Consider the following 25,589-nt stretch of genomic DNA (forward strand, 5'->3'; position numbering starts at 1 on the left):
ATACAGGCCTTTTTCAAGAAACCAGAAAAGTCTCAATACACATCTTAACCTTACACCTGCAGGAGCTGGAAAAAGGACAGCAAATAAAGCCTAAATCCAGCAAGACAAGAAAAATAATAAAGATTAGATCAGAAATCAATGATAAGAGGAGAACAGATCAATGAAACTAGGAACTGGTTCTTTAAAAGTATTAATAAGATCAATAAGCCCCTAGCGACACATATCAAAAGAGAGAGAGAAAGAGAAAGGACCCAAATAAATAAAATCATAAGTGAAAGAGCAGAGCTCACAAGCAACACTGACGAAATAAAAAAAAAATTATGAGAATATTATGAGCAATTACATGCTAACAAATTAGACATATAATCTTTCTGGAACAAATGGATAAATTCCTAGAAACATATAAATTACCAAAACTGAAACGGGAAGAAATAGAAAACCTGAATGTATCCATTACCAGCAAAGAAATTGAAGTAGTAATCAAAAATCTCCCAACGGGGGCACCTGGGTGGCTCAGTTGGTTAAGCATCCGCCCTTGGCTCACATCATGATCTCAGGGTCCTGGGATTGAGCCTTACTTCAGGCTCCCTGCTGAGCAAGGTGTTTGCTTCTCCCTCTCCCTCTGCTTCTTGTCCCGCTTGTGCTCTCTGTCTCTCTCTCTCTCAAATAAATAACTAAAAGAAACCTTTAAGAAAAAAAATCTCCTAATGAACAAGAGTCCAGAGCCAGATGGCCTCCCAGCGGAATTCTACCAAACATTTAAAGAAGAATTAATATGTATTCTTCTGAAACTGTTTCAAAAATTAGAAATGGAAGGAAAACTTCCAAACTCATCCTATGAGGCCAGCATAACCTTGATCCCAAAACCAGACAAAGACCCCACCAAAATGGAGAATTACAGGCCAATATCCCTGATGAACATATATGTAAAAATTCTCACCAAGATACTATCTAATAGGACCCAACAGTACCTTAAAAGGATTATTCACCACGACCAAGTGGGATTTATTCCTGAGCTGCAAGGGAGGTTCAACATCCACAAGTCAATCAATGTGGTACACCACATTAATAAAAGAAAGGAGAAGAATCATATGATCCTCTCAGTGGATGCAGAAAAAGAATTTGACAAAATACAGCATCCTTTCTTGAAAAAAAAACTCTCTGCAGTGTAGGAATAGAAGAAAAATACCTCAATATCATAAAAGCCATATAAGAAAAGACCACAGTGAATATCATCCTCAATGGTGAAAAACTGAGAACTTTTACTCTAAGGTCAAGAACATGGCAGGGATGTCCACTCTCACCACTGTTGTTCAACATAGTACCGGAAGTCCTAGCCTCAGCAATCATACAACAAAAAGAAATAAAAGGCATCCAAATTGGCAAAGAAGAAGTCAAACTTTCACTCTTTGCAGATGACATGATACTCTATGTAGGAAACTCAAAAGACTCCACCCAAAAATTGCTACAACTGATGCAAGAATTCAGCAAAGTTGCTGGATATAAAATCAATGCACATTAGTCAGTTGCATTTCTATACACTAACAATAAGGCAGAAGAAAGCCAAATCAAGGAATCAATCCCATTTATAATTGCCCCCAAACCATAAGGTATCTAGGAATAAACCTAACCAAAGACATAAATGATCTGTACTCTGAAAAATATAGTACACCTATGAAAGAAATTGAAGAAGACACAAAGAAATGGAAAAACATCCCATGCTCACAGATTGGAAGAACAAATATTGTTAAAGTGTCTATTCTACCCAAAGCAATCTTCACATTCAATGCAATCCCTATAAAAATACCATCAGCATTTTTCACAGAACTAGAACAAACAATTATAAAATTTGTATGGAACCACAAAGGACCCCGAATAGCCAGAGGGATGTTGAAAAAGAAAAACAAATGTGGAGGCATCACAATTCTGAACTTCAATCGTATTACAAAACTGTAATCATCAAAACAGTATAGTACTGCTATAAAAACAGACACATAGATCAATGGAACAGAATAGAGAACCCAGAAATGGACCCTCCACTCTATGGTCGACTAATCTTTGACAAAGCAAGAAAGAATAACCAATGGAAAAAGATGGTCTCTTCAACAAATGGTGTTGGGAAAATTGGACAGCCACAAGCAGAAGAATGAAACTGGACCAACTTTTTGTACTACACACAAAAATAAACTCAAAATGGATGAAAAACCTAAATGTGAGACAGGAATCCATCAAACTCCTAGAGGAGAACATAGGCAGGAACCTCTTTGACCTCTGCTGCAGCAACTTCTTGCTAGACATGTCTCCAAAGGCAAGGGAAACAAAAGCAAAAATGAACTATTGGGACTTCATCAGGACAAACAGCTTTTCCACAGCAAAGGAAATAGTCAACAAAACTAAAAGGTAACTCACAAAATGGGAGGAGATACTTGCAAATTACATATCAGATAAAGGGCTAGTATCCAAAATCTATAAAGAACTTGTCAAACTCAACACCCAAAAGCCAAATAATCCAATCAAGAAATGGGCAGAAGACATGAACAGATATTTCTGCAAAGAGGACATCCAAATGGCCAACAGACACATGAAAAAATGCTCCACATCACTGGGATTCAGGGAAATACAAATGAAAACCACAATGAGATACCACCTCACTCCAGTCAGAATGGCTAAAATTAACAAGTCAGGAAACAACAGATGTTGTCAAGGATGTGGGGAAATGGGAACCCTCTTACACTGTTGGTAGGAATGCAAACTTGTACAGCCACTCTGGGAATCAGTATGGAGGTTCCTGAAAAAGTATAAAATAGAGCTACCCCATGACCCAGCAATTGCACTACTGGGTATTTATCCAAAGGATAAAAACATAGTGATGAAGGAACACATGCAGCCCAATGTTTATAGCAGCAATGTCCACAATAGCCAAATTATGGGAAGAGCCCAGATGTCCATCGACAGATGAATGGATAAAGAAGATGTGGTATATATATATAATGGAATATTACTCAGCCATCCAAAAGAATGAAATCTTGCCATTTGCAAATATGTGGATGGAACTAGAGGGTATTTGCTAAGTAAAATAAGTCAGAGAAAGAGAAATATATGACTTCACTCATATGTAGAATTTGAGAAATAAAACAGATGAACATAGGGGAAGGGAAGGAAAAATAAAATAAGATGAAAACAGAGAGGAGACAAGCCATAAGAGACTCTTAACTATAGAAAAGAAACAGGGTTGCTGGAGGGGAGGTAGGTGAGGAGAATGGGATAACTGGGTGATGGGCATTAAGGAAAGCACGTGATAGAATGAGCACTGGGTGTTACATGCAACTGATGAATCACTAAATTCTACCTCTGAAACTAATAATACACTATATGTTAATCAAATTGAATTTAAATTGAGAAAAAGGAAACCAGGAGAACAATACCTTAATATCAGTAGAGAGTGTCAACAATACAGAAATAAAAATTAATGGGGCGCCCGTGTGGCTCAGACGATTGAGTGTCTGCCTTTGGCTCAGGTTATGATCCCAGCGTCCTGGGATGGCACCCCACATCGGGCTCCCTGCTCAGCCGGGAACCTGCTTCTCCCTCTGCCTTCGCCATTCCCCCTGCTTGTGTGCTTGTGATCTCTTCTCTCTCTCATTCTGTGTCAAATAAATAAATAAAATCTTAAAAAAAAAATAAAAATTACAAAAAGCTACCAAATAGATATCTGGAGCCGAAAGAACAATAATTGAAATGAAAATTCAGTAGAGGAAATCTACAGCAAATTGGGACAGTCAGAGGAATCAGCAGACTTGAATTTAGGACAATTGAAATTAGCCAGTCTCAGGAGCAGGAAAAAAAAACGAAGACAAATAAAGAAAGCCTAAGTAATTTGTGGAAAACCATCAAGTGTACACATAATGGGAGTCCTAGAAGGCGAAAAGAGAGTCAGAAAGAATATGGGAAGGAGTGAATGGCCACTTCTTTCAACCCTGACACCCACCAAATTTAATGGAATATATGAATCTTCATGTCCAACAAACTTAATGAACTCCAAGTAGAATAAACTCAAAAGATAGACACACTCAGCCAACTGAAATCAAACTGTCAAAAGACTGAATTTTGAATGCATCAAGAATCAAGGAACTCGTAATGTCCAAGTTTCCTCCATATAATAAACAGCCAATTTCTCAGCACAAATTATGGAGGCCAGAAAGCAGTAGGATGTTATATTTAAAGTATTGAAAGAAAAAAAAAATGATGAACAATTCTATATCTGGCAAAACCATTCCTCAAAAATGGAAAAATTAAGACATTCACATAAACAAAAGCTAAGGGAGTTCAATACCTGCCATTAAAGAAATGCTAAAGGAACTCCTTCAGGCTAAAATGATAGGATGTTAGTAACTTGAAGACATATGAAGAAATAAAGGACAGCAGTAAAGGTACTTATGTAGGTTAATATAAACGCCTGTATTATTCTATTTTGGGCTTGTGACTTCTCTTTGTTTTCTACCTCATTTAAAAGACAAATGTATAAAACATTAATTATAAATCTAGGTTATTGGGGTGCCTGGGTGACTCAGTTGTTTCAGTGTCTGCCTTTGGCTCACGTCATGATCCCAGGGTCCTGGGAATGAGCCCTGGGTGCATCAGGCTCCCTGCTCAGCGGAGAGTCTGCTTCTCCCTTTGCCTCTCCCCTTGCTTGTGCTCTCTCTCTCTCTCTGTGTCAAATAAATAGATAAACAAAGAAACAAACAAACAAATAAATAAAATCTTCAAAAAAATATAAATCTAGTTACTGGCCATGCATTTGGTAAAGATTTAATTTGTGACAGCTGTATAAATGGGGAAGGGTGGAGCTCAATAGGAGCAAAGCATTTGTATACTACTGAAGCTGATTTTGGATTATTAAAACGAGAATGCTATAATTTAAAAATGTTACTTGTACTTTCAGATATTATGAAGCTGGGCAGATCCTGGCTGGGCTGAGTATATAGGATCTCATTTTCCTCTTAGCCCTTTGACTCTTCCCGGAAGCTGTAAAGGAAATGAGAACAGAGTAAAAATGATATACTGGAAGAAATCAATCACAAAAGAAGGCTGGAAAGGAGAAACGGAGGAACAATAAAGTTATAAGATACAGGAAAAAAGTAGCAAAATGGCAGAAGTATGTACTTACTAATAATTATCTTTAGAGGGTTAAATTATTCAATTTATGAATAATCGAATTTAATAATAATTTAACAAGAATTAAAAAACTTAAAAAAAGAAATCAGAACAATATCTCAATATCAATAGAGAGTATTAACAATAAAGAGATAAAAATTATAAAAAGTTAACCAAAATAGATATCTGGAGCTGAAAGAATAGTAATTGAAACGAAAATTCACTGTAGTTGAATTACTCCATTTTCACTTCCTTTTTTGCATATTTTAAGTTATTTTCTTAGTGGTTACTCTGGGGATTAAGTTAACTTTTTATCTTTTATTTTATTGAGGGGCTTCAGGAAAGGGTTTAAGGATTACACTCCATGACCAAATGAGATTTATGTCAGGAATTCAAGAATGGTTCACCATAAGCAAATCATGCAATGTAAACCACTATGTTAATACAATGAGGGAAAATTTTGACGTGATCATGTCAATTGACACCAAAAAACCTTTGACAAAATTTAATAACTATTCAGGATAGAAATGCTCAAAAAACTAGGAATAAGGAAAGTTCCTCAACACGATAAAAATCATCTATGAAAACCCCACAGCTAACATCATACTCAATACTGAAAGACTGAAAGCTTTCCTTCTAAGATCAGAAACAAGAGAATGATTTCTGCTTTCACTATTCTATTCAACATTGTATTGGAAGCTCTGTCAGAGGAACTAAGCAAGAAAAAGAAGTAGTGGTACGGGGCTGGCTCAGTCAGTAGAGCATGCAACTTTTGATCTCAGGGTCATGAGTTCAAGCCCCATGTTGGGGTGGAGCTTACTAAAAAGAGAAAGAAAGAAAGAAAGAAAGAAAGAAAGAAAGAAAGAAAGAAAGAAAGAAAGAAAGAAAGAAAGAAAGAGGAAAAAGCATGAAAATTGGAAAGGAAGAAGTAAAAGTCTTTCCCAGATGAAATAATCTTACTATGTAGAAAATCCTAAAGAATTAAAAAAAATAGAGCTAATAAACTCAGTGAATTTGCAGGATACAAAATCAACATACAAAAAATATGTTGTATTTGTAAACACTAGCAATGAACAACTTGAAAAGGAAATTAAGAAAACAATTCCATTTTCGATAGCATTCAAAAGAATAAAATATCTAGGAATAAATTTAACCAAGGTAAAAGATTTGTACACTAAAAACTACAAAATATTGTGAAAAGAAAATAATGTAGATCTAATTTAGGAAAGAGATTCCATTCTTTTAAAGATTTTTAAATTTTTTTATTTTTGGGTAATTTCTACAACCAACATGGAGCCTGAACTCAAAACCCTGAGATCAAGAGTCGCATGCTTCATCAACTGAGCCAACCAGGTGCCCCAAGACATTCCATTTTTATGAACTGGAATACTTAATCTTGTTAAAATGGCAATGGCAATCTTCATGATCTTGGATTTGCCAGTGGTTTCTTAGGTATGACGATAAAAGTACAAGCAACAAAGGAAGACAGATAAATGTCTTCAATGAAGTCTAATAGGTTGGGCATCAAAAATCACTATCAAGAGAAACTACAGAATGGGAAACAATATTTGCAAATCATATCTGATGAGTATAGTGTCTGGAAAATATAAAAAATTCTTCAAAAACAAAAGACAACCTGATTAAAAATTGGGCAAAGAACTTGAATAGACATTTCTCCAGATGTACAAATGGCCACCAAGCACATTATAATATGCTTAGCAGTTAGTCATTAGGGGAGTGCAAATTAAAATCCACTTCATGGGGTGCTTGGGTGGCTCAGTCAGTTGATTAGCTTGAGTCTTGGCTTAGGCTCAGGTCCTGATCTCAGGGTTGTGAGATTGAGCCCCTCCTTGGGTTCTGTGCTCATTGGGGCTTGAGATTCTGTCTCTCCCTCTCCCTCCCCCTCTGCTCCTCCCCTTGCTTGTGCAGGAGCATGCTGTCCTCTCTCAAATAAAAAATACTTTATTTTTAAAATTTGAAAATTAAAAAAATAAAACAAAATCCATTTCACACCCACTAGGATGGTTAAAATAAAAAACATGTATAAAAATAACAGGGGCGCCGGGGTGGCTCAGTCAGTTGAGTGTCTGCCTTTGGTTCTAGTTATGATCCTGGGGTCCTGGGATGGAGCCCCGCAACCAGCTCCCTGCCCCGCAGTGACTCTGCTTCTCCCTCTCTCTCTGTTCCTCCCCGCTGAGAGCGAATATCAAGAGTCAGCATGCGCGCTCTCTCTCTCTCTCTCAAATGGATAAATATAATCTTTTAAAAAATGTATAACAAGTAAAAACATGAAAAACAAGTGTGGATGTGGACAAATTGGAACCCTAGTACATTTCCGGTGGGAATGTAAAATGGTGTAACGGCTGTGAAAAACAGATGGCAATTTCTCAAAATTAAATAATTACCCTAAGACCTAACAACCCACTCCTAAGTACATACTGAAAAGAATTCAAAACAGGTGTTTACACAAAACTTCGTATGTGAATATTCATAATGGAGCTATTTGCAAGAGTGAAATTGGGAAATAGTGAAAGGTAAGTTGAAACAATGCACATGTACATCAATTAATGAATAAAAAATGTGGTATAGCCATATAATATGATATTATTCAGCCATAAAATGGAATGAAATAGTGATACATGCTACACCATAGGTAAACATTATGCTAAGTGAAAGAAGGGGTCACATATTGTATGATTCCACTTGTATGAAAGGATAGAATATTCAAGTCCATAGAGAAAGAAAGCAGATTAGTGATTTCCAAGACTTGGGGGCTGGGGAATCAGGAATGACTGCTTAAAGGGTACACGGTGTCTTTTTGAGGTGATGAAATCTTTGGAAATCTTTTTGGAACTAAAGGTGATGGTTGGGTAACATTGTGATTGCACTAAAGGGTACTGAACTGCACATTTTAAATTAAAATGGTAAATTTTATGTTGATAAAGTTATTTGTATATTGCGGCCCACAAATGGAGGCTGCCCCTGTGGCTCAGTCTAAGTCACAAATCTAAGCCTGCACTAAAGGGAAACACCTGTCAGGGAAACATTACACACAACAATCTTCTATAAATCTCGCTCTTGCCCCAAATCCCTTGTGATGGGTGCTCTGATGCGTGTGAGACCTTGGATCCATGGATTGTATTCACTAGGAGAAAATACCAAACTCGTTACTAAATTGTTTTAGTTTTGTCATTGGATAACATTATGCGTATTTTACCACAGTAAAAAAACAAAACAAAACAAAAAACAAAAACAAACCGAACAGGGGCGCCTGGGTGGCTCAGCGGGTTAAGTGACTGACTCTTGATACTGACTCAGGTTATGATTTCAGGGTCCTGAGATGGAGCCCTGAGTATGGAGCCTGTTTAAGATTCTCGCTCACTTTCTCTCTCTCCCTGCCCCTCCCCTGCTCATGCACTCTCTCTCTAAAACAAACAAAACAAACTGATTCTTTGGGGGGAAAAAACAAAAATGATAATTATTAGAGTAAATGTATAAATCCATAAGCATAAAGGAAGATTCTTTACATGAGCATTAATAGAACGCAACAAAGTGAGGTATAAGGATTTGAACAATAAATTAATTTGTGGCTAATGAGCCTATATGGAACCTCCTATCTGCTATTATAGAATACAAATGCTTTTTTTTTTTTTTTTAAGATTTATTTATTTATTTGAGAGAGAGCAAGCATGAGGGGGGTCGGATGGGGGATGGACGGAGAGAGAGGAAGAGAAAGAATCCCAAGCGGACTCCCCGCCCAACCCAGAGTCATGAGGGGCTTCAGCCAGGGACCCCTGAGATAATGATCTCAGCAGAAACCGGGAGTCAGAAGCTCAGTGGACTGACACACCCAGATGCCCCTAGCATACAAATTCTTTTTCAGGACACTAGTATATTTATAAAAATTGACAAAATAAATCTCAACAACTACCCTAGAACCAGTTACTTCCCAATCATATAGTCTCACTGTATGTTGGGAATCAATAATAAAAAGATAACTTAAAAACGGAAAAAAGTACATGAAATAAAGAGAAGGGGAAAGGACAAAATTTCTCTTCCTCCCAAATAACTGACTAGAAGTAGGAAAAATCTGTCATCGTAATATAGAACAAGCATTATTAGCTGATGAATTTTGAATAATGATAAGCTAAATTTGGTGTGGGTTTATGTCTGCAAATAGCATGAGTTGGTAGTAAAAGTTGTAACTGGGCAACGACCCTTTGAAGGAGACTATACTCTCCACCATTAAGAACACAGCTATTTCAGTTTTCTACATTGGTTCAGTCATAACCCTCAAATTAAGGATGTCAACTTCCTCACTGATCTTCAGAAGCAGCTTAGATGCTTATTTCTCTGTTGAGAGAATTTCTCTCAACTGTTAGTCAACTGTAGTCAAATACTGTGTTCAGACATTCAGGAAACAAACCTGACTGGGTCTCGGTTTTTGAGGAGCTTACAAACGATTTGACCTAGGGGGTGATTTTAGGGAGATTGGGGCGGGGTGCTGGTTTTCACGGTAGCCTCTCACGGAAAAAAAGGCTTGGGTTCTGACTGCCTTTATTTATTTTTTAAATTTGAGCGAGAGAGAGCGAGCGAGCAAGCGCCAGCGCACAGAGGTAGACTGGAAGGAAGAAGCAGACTCCCCACTGGGCTGAGAACCCGATGTGGGGCTCAATCCGAGGGCCCGGAGATCACGACCTGAGCCGAGGGTGGACGCTGAACCGCCTGAGCCATCCAGTCGCCCTCTGAGTGCCTTAAAAAACCACCAACATTTCACTCTCCAAAACCGCCTCGGTTCAGAGCTCGGTGGGTCTCCGTGGATCCAAAGCTCATCCTGGGCGGAGACTAGGCCGGAGGCGCACGCGCGGCAAAACTCGGCCCCGCCTCCTACAGACTTTTACAACGGCCTGGCGGGAAGCCCTGCCGCCCAGTTTGCGTGTCATTTCATTGACAGCTTCGGTCGACGCCCGTCTGGCGGGCGCCTTGGCGCGCGGTTTCCCAGAGATCCGCTGTCTATTGGCAGTGCCTGCACGGTGCGCGCGGAGCTCGATTGGCGCTGCCTGGGGGGGCGGAGTCGCTGTCCCAGCCGCCGCCGCCGCCGCCGCCGCCGCGGGCTTGGTTTGTGAGGAAGGGCCTAGGCCCGGGCCTGCTGTGGTGGGCTTGCCCAGCGCCTAGGCTCTCGTCTTGGCGTCTCCTCAGCTCCAGTTTCGCCCTCTTCCCGACGCAAACGGGCTGGGCGCGGGGAAGACCTGCGGGAGCCATGGAGGACGAGGTGGTTCGCATTGCCAAGAAGATGGACAAGATGGTGCAGAAGAAGAACGCGGTGAGCGCGGCAGGCAACGCGGGCCGGGAGGGAGGCCGGACGGCTGCCCGGGGCCGGACGTGGCGGGCTTCGGGCCGGGCCCTCTGGAGCGCCCGGACCACCCACGCCGGCCCTCCCCGCGCGGGAAGCCGGCGTGGACCGTGTCCGCGTCCTGGGGAGGGCGTCCGGGAGGAGGTAGCGCGGCCCCGGGGCCGCCGGCTTTGGCACCCGTTCTTGTGTTTCCAAGTCTCTCGTCGTTAGTACAGCGTACTAAAACTAATCGGGACATTCTCTTATTTTAAATATGCAGAGTAGATTTACTCGCTAATTACCTTTTCAGTTTAGTTTAAGAATTGAAGAGTGTAGAAAGCCCTTCACAGTTTGAAAGAATTCGTTCTCTTTTCCATGATCGCTGGTTAACAACTAGAAATAGTATCACGTGGAGGTTTGTGATATGTTTTAGACATCAAGCTGATAAGTTAAATTTTGGGATTTTTTTTTTTTTTGAAGAATCCTGAACATTCGCTTGATTTATCTCGCCTACGCTACAGGTTTGTTTGGCAATTAAAAAGGTAGAGTATGCTAGTGTACTTGGCAAGTTGCTAAACGTTTTTTAAAAAGTGGATATTGTCAGGTGGTAGTATGTAAAGAACTCTGATTAAAACGCACAACTAAGATGTGCTGGTAGATGCATTTGGCCAGATGTCATTGCTGGGTACTCTTAAGTAGTTTACAGTTAATACCAGTGGCATTACCTTGTTATTGATTAAGTGTTTATATGAACATGTTTTCTTTGTGGTTTGTATGAAGTCTTGCAATTTCTGCATTTTTGTCCACCAGTGTGTGCTTTCAGTCCTCTGATTCAGAGTCAACTGTTTTCAACTGCAGCTCCATGATTGTCTTCACCTGAATTTGTTCCACCCTGCTCAGTACATTTTCAGTATCAGTGTACCTGAAATAACTTATTTCTATCTATGAAATAAATTCTATGTCAAACTAATGTGAAGGAGAAAAGGGATGCTCTGATTTATACAGCACTTTAGAGTTAAAAAGCATTTGTGCAAAATTCTTTTGGGACTCACAACTATTATGGTGTACCCATTTTGCAGAATAAGAAACAGAGAAATTAAGTAGTTTACCCACTTAAATTAAGTACTGTGCAATTTGGATTAAGCCAGGACCCAGGATTTCTACTGGACAGCATTCCAGAGCAGAAAATAGTGTTAAACCGTGAGTTCTTAAGACTTTGTACAGAGTCTGTTCCTCTTTTCTTTAACAGGTGCGGTGCCTAGCATGTAATTTCATACCCTGTTAATCTGTATTTGCAGTTTTGGCCTTTTAAAGTATTTCCTGTTTGTTTTCTGCTCCAGACATTACCTTTGCCATTTATTTTTCTCATTGATACAGCCCCATGCAAGTGATGAGATCTGATTTTTTGATAGGCTGAACATTTCTGTTATTTTGTTTAAACTGGAAAGTTTTTTTTTTTCTTTACCTCAAGATCCCTAGATTTGCACAGTAGAAGCTCTGAGGGAAAAAGGCCTTTTGTTGGGTGATTTATTTTCTCTACCTCAGGCTATAATGTGTATCCATTAATCATGTAATGCATTAGATGTTTGTTTCCTTTCCTTGTAATAGGTTTTTCCTAAAAATGAGTAATTCCTTAGTGGATAAGTATGGAGAAGACTATTTTGTATTTATCTGCAGTTCTCAAGATATAAAGGAATTATGATGAGTCTGGGGGACAATGAGGATGAACTCCACAGATACTCCTCAAATCTCATTTTTCTGATAGTTCAGAACTTGACCAATATGGAAACTTGCCCCTCAAAAAGAAAGATAAAATTGATTGGCTCTTTTATGTTTTTTTCTTCTCCCTTTTCCTGTATATCTTACAGAAATTCAAATTGGCAAATGAAATAAAGAGAAAGGGAAGTGGTCTGAATGACTCTCCCTCTTTGCCCTCCAAAGCACATCAACCCACAGATAGTTTTTTTTAGAGGTCAGTAATTTAAAGAAGTTGTTCTGGGGGTTGTAGGATTATGGTAGATTTGTTTCTCCGTGTGTGTGTGTGTGTGTGTGTGTGTGTGTGTCTGTGTGTGTGTTTGGTTTCCAGATTTTCTTTTGTCAGCTTTTTAAAATATTTTTATACTACAAAGAAGTAAATTTTGCTTGAAAAATAGTTTTCCTCTTGAATTGGCAAGTTTAAGTGCTGTTATTGGATATATTATTTAATAAAGCGTAGGTGTAACATTTAAGTACTAATAAAAATAGCTTTCATTTATTGAACTATTACTCTGAGCCAGGCATTCGGCTAAGTACTTATTCCTGGGACAGTTTTGCGTGATAAGTAATATCCCCATTCTAAAAATAAGGAAACTATTTGGAAAGTTAAGTGAATTGTCCTAAGCCAAATTAGCTAGAAAGTGAGTGGATGAAGACATGAATCTAAATCTGTTTTGCCCAAAGTCAGTACTACTTTCCTAAGGTGCAGTGTCTCTCTAAAAGACCCTCTTTTTGAACCTTGCGTGGGTACAGCTAGGTGAATATAAGATCAGGAAATAAGAGTATTTGCTCTTCTGGGGAAGGCAGGTTTCCCTAAATATCCACTTAATATCCTGACCCTAGTACTATCCAGAATGTTGTACCATGTATATACTTAATCTTGAACTGTATTAGCAATTTTGCAAGTGTACACTCTGAGACCTTGATGAACCACCTAAGTTAGTTCCAAATTTACAGGTATTAGCTGTTTTTTTTATGTCATTTTAACTTTTTTTTTTAAATGTCATTTTGACTTGATGTCAACAAGCAAGTCTGACTCCTAATCTGGGTTCAAATCTTGGTTCCTCTGAACTTTAGCAGTGTGATCTTAGGTTCCTTAACATCTCTACTAAAACCATTTTAGGTTTTTGTTTTTTTGTTTTTGGGGGCATTTTTGGTGGTAAATTGGAGATAACATAGTAAAGATTAAATGAATTAAAAATCTTGGCAGTCCCTAAGATATGGTAAGGGATAAAAAACCTTTATTACATGACTCTAGAAGGAGTGAGGTAACTTAGAATTTTCAAATTCATAGATTTTGTCATTGGTGTTGAGCTTTGTTTATTATTTCTTCATTGAAGACTCAGGGCTGAATAGAATTAAATTGTTGAGTAAGAAATTGAAATTAGATGTAAGAATATCCTAGGAACTGGGATACTTGGAATGTATAAATTTCTAAGTGTTATACCCGGGTTGAAGAAGAAAACTTTGGTTTTCCTATCAGGGTTAGATTAATTAGTGTAAAATGAAATTTAGAATGACTACACAATTTTTTTGTAACAGCCTTATTGAAATATGTAATACAATTCTCCCTTTTAAAGTGTACGATTCAGTGGTTTTTAGTATATTCACAGATTTGTACAGCTGTCACCACACTATCTAATTTAAGAGCACTTTCATCACTCCAAAAAAAGAAACCTGTACCCATTAAGTAGTCACCATATATCTACATCCCCCTTCCCCCCCATCTGTTTTCTGTCTCTGTGGACTTGCTATTCGGGACATTTCATATAAATGGAATTATACAACACATGTTTATATAAATGGAATCATAAATTATGTGGTCTTTTGTGATGGGCCTCTTTTACTTAGTGTTTTCAGGATTCATCTATGTTATAGCAGGTATCAGTACTTCATTCCTTTGTATTACTGAATAGCACTACTGTACTGGTAGATATACTTCATTTTTGTTTATTCATCATTTGATGGACATTTTGGGCTGTTAGCCACTTTTTTGGTTATTATGGATAATGCTGCTAAGAATGTTCTTGTGCAGGTGTTTGGACATATAGATAGTGTTTTTTTTTTTTTTCTCTTGGGTATATACCTAGGAGTAGAATTGCTAGGTCATATGATAACTATGTTTAACTTTTTGAGAAGTTGCCAAACTGTTTTCCAAAGTTGCTGCACCATTTTACATTCTTACCAGCAATGGTTGAGGGTTCCAATTTTACCACGTCTTCATCAACACTTGTTATTATATCTTTTTTGATTATAGCCATCGTAGTGGATATGAAGAGGTATCTCATTGTGATTTTGATTTGCATTTCTCTGATGACTGATGATGAACATTTTTCATTGTTTGCTGGCTATTTCTGTATCTTTGGAGAAATATTTGTTCAGATCCTTTGCCCATTTTTTTTTTTTAAAGATTTTATTTATTTATGTGACAGAGAGACAGCCAGCGAGAGAGGGAACACAGCAGGGGAGTGGGAGAGGAAGAAGCAGGCTCCCAGTGGAGGAGCCCCATGTGGGACTCGATCCCAGAACGCTGGGATCACACCCTGAGCCGAAGGCAGACGCTTAACGACTGCGCTACCCAGGCGCCCTGCTTTGCCCATTTTTTAACTGAGTATTTGTATTATTGAATTGTAAGAATTCTTTGTATTCTGGATACTAGACTCTTATCAGAGACAGGATTTGTGTGTATTGTCTCCCATTCTGTGGGTTATCTTTTCACTCTCTTGATAACTGTCTTTTGAAGTTAAAGAACTTTCATTTTTTATGAAGTCAGATTTATGTGTTTTTTCTTTTGTTGCTTGTGCTTTTGGTTGAGTATAACTACAAATTTGAGATGACATAGTAAAATTATAATTCCTAGTATATAGTGATGTTGCTGAGCCATAATGAAAATGTTTACAGTGTTTCCTTGTTTTTTTTTTTTAAGATTTTATTAATTTATTTGACACAAGCAAGGGGAGGGACAAGCAGATAGAGAGGGAGAGGCAGGCTCCCCACTGAGCAGGGAGCCCAACATGGGGCTTGATCCCAGGACTCTGGGATCATGACCTGAGCCAAAGGCAGCTGCATAACCGAGTGAGCTACCCAGGCACCACTCCATTTTTTTTTCTTTTTTAAGATTTCATTTATTTGAGAGAGAGGGTACGAGAAGGGGGAGGGTCAGAGGGAGAAGCAGATGTGGGATTCGATCCTGAGACTCGATCATCACCTGAGCCAAAGGCAGTTGCTTAACCGACTGAGCCACACAGGTGCCCCAGTGTTTCCTTTTGAAAAAAATAAATAGCACCTTAATCGTTTAAACCTTGGAATCTCATAATTCTTAGTGGTGGTTGAGCTGGCTGAGCTTAAATAATGCTTACTTAAAATGCTGGCTTATGGCTCTTTGAGAATATTGTTATGCTGGAAGTAGATACATTTTTTAAATTTCTTTGTATCCCCTTATCAACCATCTCCTATGTGTCAGGCACTCTTATTTCAATACTTCACAGTGTTATATTACTCCATTTGACCATTTTAACTGTTTTAGGTCAGTGTATTATGCTCTCCTACATAGAAAGAAGCTGAAGCTTGAAAAGGACAAATAACATTCCCAAGATCTTATAATTAGGAAATGGCAGTCCATGGATTTGAATTTAGATCTGTTATATATATAGCCCATGTTCTTCATTGTATATTCTGTGTTGCTTCCTCCTCCTCACATCTCCTTGAGAAGGATGTTTGTATCCTATACAAGCTTGTGTATACTGGGTGCTCAGTACAAATTTGAATATCATATTTTGTAAAAGTACTTGTTTCTGATGACAGTACCAGCCATGTAATAAAGTCCTGTGATAGCTGTTGTTTATTATTCAGCCAGTAATATGAACTAAATTTGACTCTGGAAGATAAGGTAGAATCTTTCTTTCTCTTGCATCATGATCTGTAGGAGATGCTGCAATCTAATAGACTTGACCTTTAGATGCAGGTGATGATTGGGGAAGGATAGAATATAGTTTCTTGTTTGGCAGTGCTATTCACCCCAGTTCATGGAGCAGAACTGCTACCAATGGACCTATGAAATGGAACGAACAGTGGTGTGAAGGTCAGGAGATTATAGTTCTTGTCCTTTTACATCACCTATCAGTTGGCCAAGTCACTTTCCTTTTCTGAGTTTTCTTTGTATAATTAAGGGTTTGAAGTAGATGCTCAAAGATTTATGTTAATTTTAAATTCCCTGAAGTCAGAAAGGATTTCTGTTTTGCTCATTGCTGTATCCTCAGAGTTTTGTACACAGTTAACGAGTATTTGTTGAGAAGCATAAGTATAATTTGACAGAACTGGGTAGGTCTCACCCTTTTTAGTTAGTAGTAATCATATGACTGTGCACGTTTCCTAAATTATCTGGGTTTTCAATTCCTCTTCTGTAAAATGGGGATAAAAGGTTACCTGCTTCTACAGGGTTTATTGTGAAGATGAAATTATATATATATATTATAATATATATAATATATATAAAGTATATATAGTATTTATATTTATATTTATATATAAATATATAAAGTATTTAACATAGCGCTTGGCACATAGTAATATTCAAAGAAGCTTTTGTCACTGAATTAATATATAATCATCTGTTTTTGCCTTTTTGCCCGTTCAGATCATCATAGTTGTTTATTTCTTAAAGAACTTTAATTGAAATATTCATCCTATTTGGCTAGAGCATAGTGCATTATGAGAAAGGTCATAGTTCCATCCCATGAATATTATTTAGCTTTTTCTTCTTCCATAGCTTGTATCTCTGACTCCAGTCTCACCAAAGAGATCAGAGTAAAAAAGAGTGTGGTGAAATTAATGCAAATCTGTCTATTGCTTCTACTTGGAAAACAGCTTAAACCTTTTTTTAAATAATATTTTTTATTATATTATGTTAGTCACCATACAGTACATCCCTACTTGCGTATAACACCCGGTGCACCATGCAATACGTGCCCTCCTTAATACCCATCACCAGCCTATCCCATTCCTCCCACCCCCCTCCCCTCTGAAGTCCTCAGTTTGTTTCCCAGAGTCCATAGTCTCTCATGGTTCATTCCCCCTTCTGAAAACAGCTTAAACCTTATGCCACATTGCTGATGTGTTAGAAGAATCAACTTTGTATGTGACAGCATTGTGTAAGTCTAAGGACTCCTAAAAGTGTGATTCTTTATCTTCCTTTCTAATTGATCCTAGGTCAGAAATGAATTGGAAAGTCCATGGAGACATGGGTAGAAGAAAAATGTCTATGGTAGTTGTAAGATACAAGTCCACAGTCTCTTAATCAAACCTTTTAGAGTCTGATATATTTGAGAATTCCACAGTTTGCAGATTTTATTAAGAAAATATGATACATACATCATACATCTCAGCAAGATCTGGGCAGTTCCCACTAATCAGACATTAACATTTCTATAGTGAAATGTAGTATTCTCACATATAGTGGGATATATAGAACATAAATGGCTTTACATATGTTGAGAATAGGTGTTGCTGGCAAATGAGTTTATTGAAAATCTATAAGAAATCTTAATTTTTCAAGGGTTTTGGTTTTGGGATTTGCAGATGGCAGATTGAAGACCCCATATGTTCACAGAGGCGTCATTCCTGTAGAAATTCCTGATTACTAGTAAATTTAAGGTCAACGTTAGTTTTCTTATTAACAACTATAATGTTTCACTGTTTTTGGTTACCTCTAAAAGAAAAGATTTTATACAATTTTAAAATCAGAAGGGATCTTTAAGCAGTAAATCATTAAAATCCATCATAATAACCTGTTTCATAATTGCTGTTGAACTTAAGTTTTTACTTATGAGGTACTGGGTGAAATTAAAATGATATATCTGTTTGTTGCCAGAAGAAAAGTTAATACTTTTTAATTCTCCACAGCCAAGTCTGATGTCTCAACTTTAAATGGAAAAGTTACATGACTGGAAGCCTTTACTCGATTTTATATTTAAGAAATGTGATAATACCATAAAGTTCTATGCTTGTTTTTTCCTTTGGGGTGCACAATGAGGGACATGCTCCAGGGCTTTCTATTTGCCTGGGATATGCTGTGTTTCATTGGTTTGTAGGGTGCCTAGTTTTCGTATTTTAACATTTCAGAAAGCAGAATGAGTTACACATATATTGTCACCCAGATGGCTGTTGGGATGTACTTTCACAGGCAGAACATAAAACCCAGCATCAACATTTGCAGAGTGGGTGTCAGTGGCTTGGAGGAAACTCTGAAAAACATTAGTGGAGTGCTCTTTGAACCTCAAGGAACCAAATGGTTGAAGAGCAGTGGGGCTGAAAAACAGCTACCTCTACACGCTACAAAGCTAGCTAAGAGCTAAAGGCTTTAGTTCACTGATGGATTCTTTTATGAAACGCTGCATTACTAGTGTTTTGACACTACTTTTTGTGGGATAAAGATAAAAACATATGATTGAATCTGAGTCAAAAAGTTATTCATAAGCATTGGGGACTCTGAATGTGATGTAGTTTTAGAAACACCTTAGCCAATTTATTTTGCTTATATTTTTCCTTTATATATATAAAAGGTGATACATGATAAAAATCTCAAGTCTAAAAGAATTAGAAAAGTAAGAAAAAGTGATAAAATACTATGCCATAGTTTAATATCTTTTCTCTATTAGTGGCATATAGACTAATAATGTGTCTAAATATAGTACAGTAAGTGAATATTAGATTAAATAAAATGTGATTAAGTGAATGTATTATATGAAATATGAGACATTAAATGAATATCAAATCGAAATATTTGGCCATAAGATGGAGGTGGTACTGTTACTTCTCATCTTATTTCATTCCTTTTTTAACTGTAGGTGGTTTATGTAATTCTTTTAGGAGCCTTATTTTGTTCCATCTTCACCATCAACATGGGAACCTTTGATGCTAGTTGGCAGTGGACAGGCCTATGAGCTTAATATCTTAACTCTGAGTTTTCTCTCAGAATTTGCTTTTTCCTACTTTGTAAGAATCAGGTAGACAGCAGTGTTTTTGTGACAGGCCAGGAAGATACAGAGAGACCTCAAGAGAATTCTAGTAAAGATACGCCCTTTCCCACTCTCCTTGTGTGTGAGTGAATGCTAGAGGTGCTGCAGCATCTTCTGACCCCCATTCCCACTTTCTCAGGGTTGGCTCCTTAATCAAATAGGTGTTCTCTATGGAAATTTGGGGTGTGTTATGCCACCACAGTAAGAAACATGTTTCACATTTCTAATTGGGACACATAAACCAATACTGTATTAAAAATGAACTTTAACAAAGCAGTACTTAATAAGTGCTAGTCATAACCCAGTGAATGGATTTTATATTTCTTCAATGAGTTGCAACCATTATTTGAAAAATACTACCTCTCTTTCCCTTTCCGCCTTTTATGTATATACTATTCCCATTTGAATAAGTGAGCCATAGTGTGTTGTGGACAGGAAAACATCAATCTCTAGTTGGTCCTTGCTTTATCATCTGGGAAGTTCAATACACAATTATTTTATTTTATAGGCCGGAGCATTGGATTTACTGAAGGAGCTTAAGAATATTCCCATGACCCTGGAATTATTACAGGTATGTGCTAATATGTGTCATGATTTGAATAGATAATTGTCATAAAATATCAAGACATTTTTAATACCATTAAGTTTTTTGTATTGTCCTGTTATGTTGTAAACCATTATTAACTTCCGGTTTTTTTTTTAAGATGGTAACGTAAATCAGTAGTCTCCTAAGTACCATTATAGAAAAATGTTGCCTTCCTCAGGAAGAATAAAACCTGAATCTCCTAGTTTGAAATCTTACTGTGAAAGGAAAGGAAGTTGGACTCTTGGCCTTGATTTGATCTCCCTAGACCTCACTTTCTTGGTCTGTCTTTGACAGCTGCTGCCAGCATGAAGCTAGCCTCTGGGGTACCTTTTAGTCATCATTCCTATTTCTCCCCAGTTGCACCCCCTCTTCTGCCCTAGGCAAGAACTAATCAATCTACCTTTTGTCTCTTTAGATTTACCTCTTCTGGAGATTTCATAATAATGAAGTCGTACAATATCTGACCTTTTGTGTCTGGCTGCCTTTTTTTTTTTTAATTTTAAGTACAGTCTACCCCTCAACGTGGGGCTTGAACTCATGACTCCAAGAGCAAGAGTCGCATGCTCTACCAACTGAGTCAGCCAGGGGCCTCTCTGGCTTCTTTTACTTAGCATAATCTTCAGGGTTCATCCATGTTGTAGCATGTATCAGTACTCCATTCCTTTTTATGGCTGGATAATATTCCATTGTATGGATATACCACATTTGTTTATCCATTTGTCAGTTGATGGACATTTGGGTTATTTCTTTTTGGTTGTTATGACTCCTGCTTTGCACATTCATGTATAGGTTTGTGTGTTTTTGTTTCTCTTGGGTAGAGATCTCTGAAAGAGTGGAAATGATGAGGCATAAGGTAACTTTATGTTGAATATTTTGAGGATCTGTCAGACTGTTTACCCAAGTGACTGTACCATTTTACATTCCCAACAGCAAGTAAAAAGATTCCAGTTTATCCACATTCTTGCCAACCTTTGTTATTATCTTTAATTATAGCCATCTTAGTGGGTGTGAAGTGATAGCTCATTGTGGTATTGATTTCCATTTCCCTAATGACTAATTACGTTCAACATCTTATGTACTTCTTAACCATTCATATGTTTTCTTTGGAGAAATGTCATTTAAGATCTTTTGCCTGTTTTCGAGTTGGATAGTTTGTTTTTTTATTACTAATTTGTAATAGTTGTTTATATATTCTAGATACAAGTCCCTAATCATATATAGGATTTGCAAATATTATTTCCCATTCTATGGGTTATTTTTACTTTCTTAGTGGTGTTCTTTGAAGCACAAAAGTTTAAAATTTTGTTGTAGTCTGATTTACGTGTTTTCTTTGGTTGCTTGGGCTTTAGGTGTCAAATCTAAAAGTTACTTAATTCAAGGTTATGAAAATTTATTCCTTTGGTTTTTTTTTTTTTTGGCTCTTTCATTTAGTTCTGTGATTCATTTTGAGTTAATTTTCATGTGTGGTATAAAGAAGAGGTCCAATTTCATTCTTTTACATATGGATATCTACTTGTTTACTTTTTAATATTCTTCTCTAATGAATTATCTTGACATTCTTATTGAAAATGACAAAAAATGTAGGAGTTTATTTCTGGATTCTTAAGTCTATTCTATTAATCTGCATGTCTCTCCTTATATAGGAGCACACTAGTTTTGTAGTAAGTTTTGAATTTGGGAATTGCGAGTTCTTCAACTTTCTTCTTCTTTTTCAAGATTGTTTTGGCTATTTTGGGTCCCTTGTGTTTCCATATGAACTTAGGATAAGCTTATCAGTTTCTGTACAAAAGGCAGCTGGGATTTTAATAGGGATTGCATTGAATCTGTAGTTCGATATTATTGGTATTGCAATCTTAACATTTAAGTCTTATGATCAGTGAATATGGGATGCCTTTCTATCAACAATGATTTCTTTCAACAATGATTTTAGTAGCCTTTAAGTTTTTTACTTTAAGATTTAGTGGCTGTCTTAAATCATCTTGGCAAAAGCCCATGAGTGATCATAAAGGTGATTTTTCTTCTAAAACATACTGTCTGCTTAGTTCCTGTGATGCTGACAGTTTCTCTTAATCTCACTACTCATTCCTTTCTGCCTTACCACCAATGTGCAGCTGATTCCCTAAGTCTGCTTAATGCCCTCCCTATCTTTCCAAGGTAGTGTCTTCCTAATTGCATAGCCTGGTGTTCTATAGAAACCAGATGGCCGTATGTGGGCAAAGGCATACATTTTCTCTGTCTAGAATTTCACAATGTATAGTTGATCTCAAAAACCTTCATTAGTTCTGCAATCAAGAAGCTTGTTCAACTCTACAATTCTTTTTTTAAAAAAATCAATTATTTATTTATTTTTAAAATTTTTATTTATTTATTTGATAGAGAACACAAGCGGGGGAGGGGTAGAGGAAGAGTGAGAAGCCAGACTGTCCATTGAGTGGGGAGCCCAGTGTGGGGCTCAATCCCAGGACCCAAGCCGAAGGAAGGCTCTTAACCAACTGAGCCACCCAGGCACCTCTAACTCTACATTTCTTAATGTTATTTGAGCACACAACATTTTTTTAATAGGCTACCTGTTACATCCTATAAATTGTGTACTGGTTTTAGGAAAAATCCAGAGTCTAGAGAATTCTTAGAGGTACATCTAGACTTGGTTATCAAAGTAAAATAGCTTCATAGTCCTTTCTTCTGTCTTGTTTCTTTTACTGTTCCCCAAATACCCACTTTAAAAAGTACCCAGATCTTTGTCAGTCTACCTTAGCAGCCCCATTTCTTACTATTTTTGACTAGACAATATCTTCCTTAAATAAGCATGCTTATTACAGATGCCTAATCTCCATATGGGTTTTCGTGGGTTTTAAGCAGGAAATTATTGACTCTAGTGATGAAAACATCCTGTAATAATTAAAAAGCAATCAGCCACAGCACACGATTTGTTCATACTCTTCTTATATCTTTGCTTTCCTCTGACTACTTCCTAAAATTCCATTTTCTTTGCTAATCTGTCTCTACTTCAAGCTTCAGAACTATATTAGTAACGCAAATGATTTCCCCCACTCATTCCAAAAGTACGTTTTCTTCTAGGTTGGTGGGGTGGGTTGTAGCGGGGTAGTGAGGAAGAGCTGTGAGTCGGTGCTGGAGAAGGAGTTCCGAAGGCATCAGCAATAAGGAAATCAGACCTGACACTTGGTATGGTGGCTGCAAGTGCAAGCCTGGCTTCTGAGCACTTAGCTGTATCCAGTAGGACAGTTCTGGGTCCACACAGTTGTAGGCTATGCCATCCAGCCCAGGCACTTGCTTCTGGAAAATTTTCTATATTGAAGTGTTTTAGAAAGGTTCTAAAAAGTTTTAAAGTTCTCAAAGTATTTTCTTCTCTAAAAAAAGTTTTGAGAGCATTTTATTAAAGTAATAAACATCTTTCTTTGGGGAAAACCCTCCCAAAACATTAATCTCAAAACATTTTTGGATTTTAGAATTGTGGAGTCCCCTTTATCTTTCTGCTCTGGAACCTTATCTGCCTTGCATAGCCTTCTGTAGGTATAACATAGGCCAGTCCAGCTAAACACATATTCTAAATTCTTGAACCAAATTTCTGTCCTGAATCTCTTTGTTGAGAAGATTGAATAATTTAGCAGGAAACCGTAAGTACCCATTTGTTATTCTGCCTTAAAGTTTATATCAGCGGGGTTCCCTCTTTTTTTTTTTTTTTTTGCCACTAACAATTCCATTTGTTGTTTTTTTCTTCCACTGACCATGTTTTGAAAGACTGTCTACTAACAGCTTGAACTTACTAAATAATTTACCATTTTTTATTTATCATCCTTAATTGGCCTGTCATAGCTTTTGTGTTCTTGGAGTACAGTTTGAAAACTATTGGTGTGCCGGAAGGAGCATGGACTTTGGAGGTGGGCAGACCTGCATTAAAATCCCAGCTTTGCCAATTAGTAATGGTGTTTTGCTGGACAAGTAGGTATAATGATCTCAACTTTAAAGGGTTGTTAGGAAGATGAACGAATATGGATGCTCCCGGCATAATCCTGTCGTCATCGTCGTCGTCGTCGTCATCATCATCATCATCATCATCATAATACCACATGATATATTCCTGTATTCTGTGAAGTCCATTTTAATGTCTGTGGTTATATGCTGGTTTGGGGCAAAAAAATGCTTTTCAACCTCTGTAGATGGTAATATTTGGGTATTCTCATTAAAGTCACAGCAGATGATCTATGGAGTAATCTATGGAGAAGAATATATAGAAACAAAGAAGTGCATATATTAGTCATGATTGCTTCAGCATGGCTTATATATAAATACAAACATTTTATATTTTATTCTTTGAGAGATATGGAAAGACTGATTTCATTTTACTAGTTAACCAGCCTTATTACAGTAGCAGCTTATATGCTTGCAGATCTCTGTGATAATAACCTTGATGAGTCCAGTATTTGATCTGAAGATGCATGTATCTTAATTCTGTAGTATACTATTATAAGAATTCAAATAACGGAGGTTTTTTCTGTTCTACAGTGGAAACAGGAAAATGGGAAAGAAGAAGATGAAACACTAAAATGTCTGAAATAAAGCAGCTTGTACAAATTTTTTTGTCATTGCCTTGCAGTCCACAAGAATTGGAATGTCAGTAAATGCTATTCGCAAGCAGAGTACAGATGAAGAAGTTACATCTTTAGCAAAGTCTCTCATCAAATCCTGGAAAAAGTTATTAGGTATAATTGATCTTCCCTTTATATGTTTATGATCTGTTTATTCACACGTTTGGTGTTTTTCATTTTTTTCTGTGTATAAATATAAATGTATTGAAATCAGTGCCTTTTATTAAGAGGGAGTAGCATTAGTTTGACCTTGAGGGTTTTGGTTTTTAAGTTAGTCAAATTTAGCTTTTTTTATCTTTCAGCACTTATAACTGGACTTCCTCTTTAAGAAAATTTCCCCCATGGGAAAATTGTCATACTTTTTAAAAAGGTTTTTGAAATAATTTTCTAACTTAGAGAAAGTTTACGAGAATAATAAAAATTTACTCACGTGTATCTTTTTCTAGATCATTAATTTTTAATATTTGCCATATTTGTCGTATTTCTGTATTCTCTTTCTCTGTATGTATGTATTCATAAATGCACAAATATTTACTGAACCATTTGAGAATAGTTGCATCTATCGTGCTTTACCCTTTAATACTTAAGTGTGTATTTCCTTGGAACAAGTTTATTTTCTTATGTAATCATAACATAGGGAATTCAGGAAATTTAACATTGGTATAGTACTGTAATCTACAGTCCAGGTTCCTGTTTTGTCAGGTGTCCCAGTGATGTCTTCTGTAGCTTTTTTTTCTCTTTCAGAACAAGATCTAGTCTAGGATCACATACATAGTCTTTTGATCTGGAATAGTTCTTAAGCCTTCTTATGTTATTTATGCCATTGACTGTTTGAAGAATATAAGCACTCATCTTTGTTTTTAATAGCAGATTAAAATAGTCCTGATTTGGACTTTGTTATTTTCTCATGATTAGATCAGGTTGTGCATCCGTAGTTGGCATACTACATGTTGTGTCCTTCTGTGGTTATCACATCCAGAGGCATTGATGATGATGTTAATTTTGAGAACCTAGTCAACGCATATACTGTATAGTTTATCATTTTTTTTCTTGTATCTAGTAGGCATTCTGTGAGAGACATTTTAAAATCCTGAAACTATCTTGCTCTCATCAGACCTCCCCCCATCCCCCATTTAGTA

General features: G+C 37.1%; 1 protein-coding gene across 1 annotated transcript in view; it reads left to right on the forward strand.

Annotated features, from left to right (window-relative positions):
* Positions 1 to 10,218: 10,218 nt before the first annotated feature.
* The window catches only part of TCEA1 (transcription elongation factor A1), a 39,222-nt gene continuing 23,851 nt past the window's right edge, over positions 10,219 to 25,589 (forward strand). The window contains exons 1-3 of the mRNA XM_045789088.2: positions 10,219 to 10,477; positions 19,766 to 19,828; positions 24,459 to 24,564. Coding sequence (XP_045645044.1) covers positions 10,415 to 10,477; positions 19,766 to 19,828; positions 24,459 to 24,564 — 232 coding nt within the window. The 5' untranslated portion in view covers positions 10,219 to 10,414. The remainder of the gene's footprint in view (positions 10,478 to 19,765; positions 19,829 to 24,458; positions 24,565 to 25,589) is intronic.

Source organism: Ursus americanus, chromosome 9 (genome assembly GCF_024610735.1).
Source record: "Ursus americanus isolate L20-20 chromosome 9, mUrsAme1.1.p, whole genome shotgun sequence".
Classification (NCBI taxonomy): Eukaryota; Metazoa; Chordata; class Mammalia; order Carnivora; family Ursidae; genus Ursus; species Ursus americanus.